We start from the raw sequence: 1190 nt of genomic DNA, 5'->3' as shown, positions 1-1190 counted from the left end.
CCAGCAATAATTTCATTTTTGTGTCTTAATCTTATAAAAGGCATAAAATTTGCATTTATTGGTGTTGTATCTCCTCGAGACATTTTTTCTGCCAGCTCAACAGTAAATGGCCCACAATCATGTCCATTGGTTTGGCGAGATGTCTCGCCTATTTGTAATGTCCATGTAGAAGCTTTTCCTTTTTTGTCCATCTCCCATTCAATTAAGAAATTTTTTAATACCATTGGATAGGGACCCTCATACGACTTAAGACTATCATATGATGTCACAGTCTTTTCAGGTATATTAACCACTGTCAATATCCAATGACTCTCATATACATTCATGGGCACAAATAGCAATTTTATTGTGTGAATATCTTTTTTTATCCATCTTCTTACAGCTGGATAGCCTCCTCGAAGATACGCTACAATAAAATCAGTGACAACTGCATAAACTTCACCTTCTGAACGTTTTACTATCATTTTAATGTACTCATTAATTGTGTCTGAAGTATACCATGATGTGGGCGATTTAAATGAAGGTGAATTATACTGATCAAGAGATTTTGTGTTCTGATCTTGTATTACTTCTGTAAATGTAACCATATTTAAACATTTTTCATAATATTAATAAAAAACTTTATTGAACAGTTTACAATTAGTTAGGTTTATTTAAGGTTTTGGAATATGAAATTAAACACATATAATTACTTTTGTTTAAAACGTCCATAGACCCCCTTAATAGACACGCCTCTGCAGAGGTTATATTAATTTAACACGTATTATAATTATTAATTATGTTTAATAAATAATCTTTTTTTATTTTATTTTACATAAAATAAATAGATTAAATAACTAATTACCTTTTTCTTTCTCTGATACTTTTATTACTTTAATAGTGAACAGAGCAAGTAAATTGACGTCATTCGGCGTATTTAAGGTCAAAGGATTCGAACTAACTTTTGGCTCTAAAATAATTTATGTGTTAAAATATTACATATTTGTTTCAAAAATCAAAACGTTTATTATATTATTTTTTAAAAATGAATTATATTTTAAAAGTTGTATACTTTTTATGAGTTTTTCATCTTCTTGTGATGAATTTCTTTTTAAATTTGGTCGAGCAGTAGTATTAGAAGATATCTCAAAAAGTTGTTTTTTTATTTCGGATTTGCGTTCCAAATTTTTCTTATGAAAACTCTTAACAGA

At 28.3% G+C, this 1190-nt stretch overlaps 1 protein-coding gene across 1 annotated transcript in view; it reads right to left on the bottom strand.

Moving 5' to 3' along the window:
• Nucleotides 1-1190, bottom strand: part of LOC126909149 (sentrin-specific protease 1-like) — a 2450-nt gene that overhangs the window by 863 nt on the left and 397 nt on the right. Inside the window, exons 2-4 of the mRNA XM_050691571.1 lie at nucleotides 1052-1181; nucleotides 845-949; nucleotides 6-571 (exon numbers count right to left, since the gene is read on the bottom strand). Of these exons, the coding sequence (XP_050547528.1) occupies nucleotides 6-571; nucleotides 845-949; nucleotides 1052-1181 (801 nt within the window). The remainder of the gene's footprint in view (nucleotides 1-5; nucleotides 572-844; nucleotides 950-1051; nucleotides 1182-1190) is intronic.

The sequence above is a fragment of the Daktulosphaira vitifoliae genome, unplaced genomic scaffold (genome assembly GCF_025091365.1).
Source record: "Daktulosphaira vitifoliae isolate Bord-2020 unplaced genomic scaffold, ASM2509136v1 Scaffold_149, whole genome shotgun sequence".
Classification (NCBI taxonomy): domain Eukaryota; kingdom Metazoa; phylum Arthropoda; class Insecta; order Hemiptera; family Phylloxeridae; genus Daktulosphaira; species Daktulosphaira vitifoliae.
The sequence above is the reverse complement of the archived record's forward strand: the minus strand, read 5'-3'. Positions and strand labels throughout refer to the sequence as shown.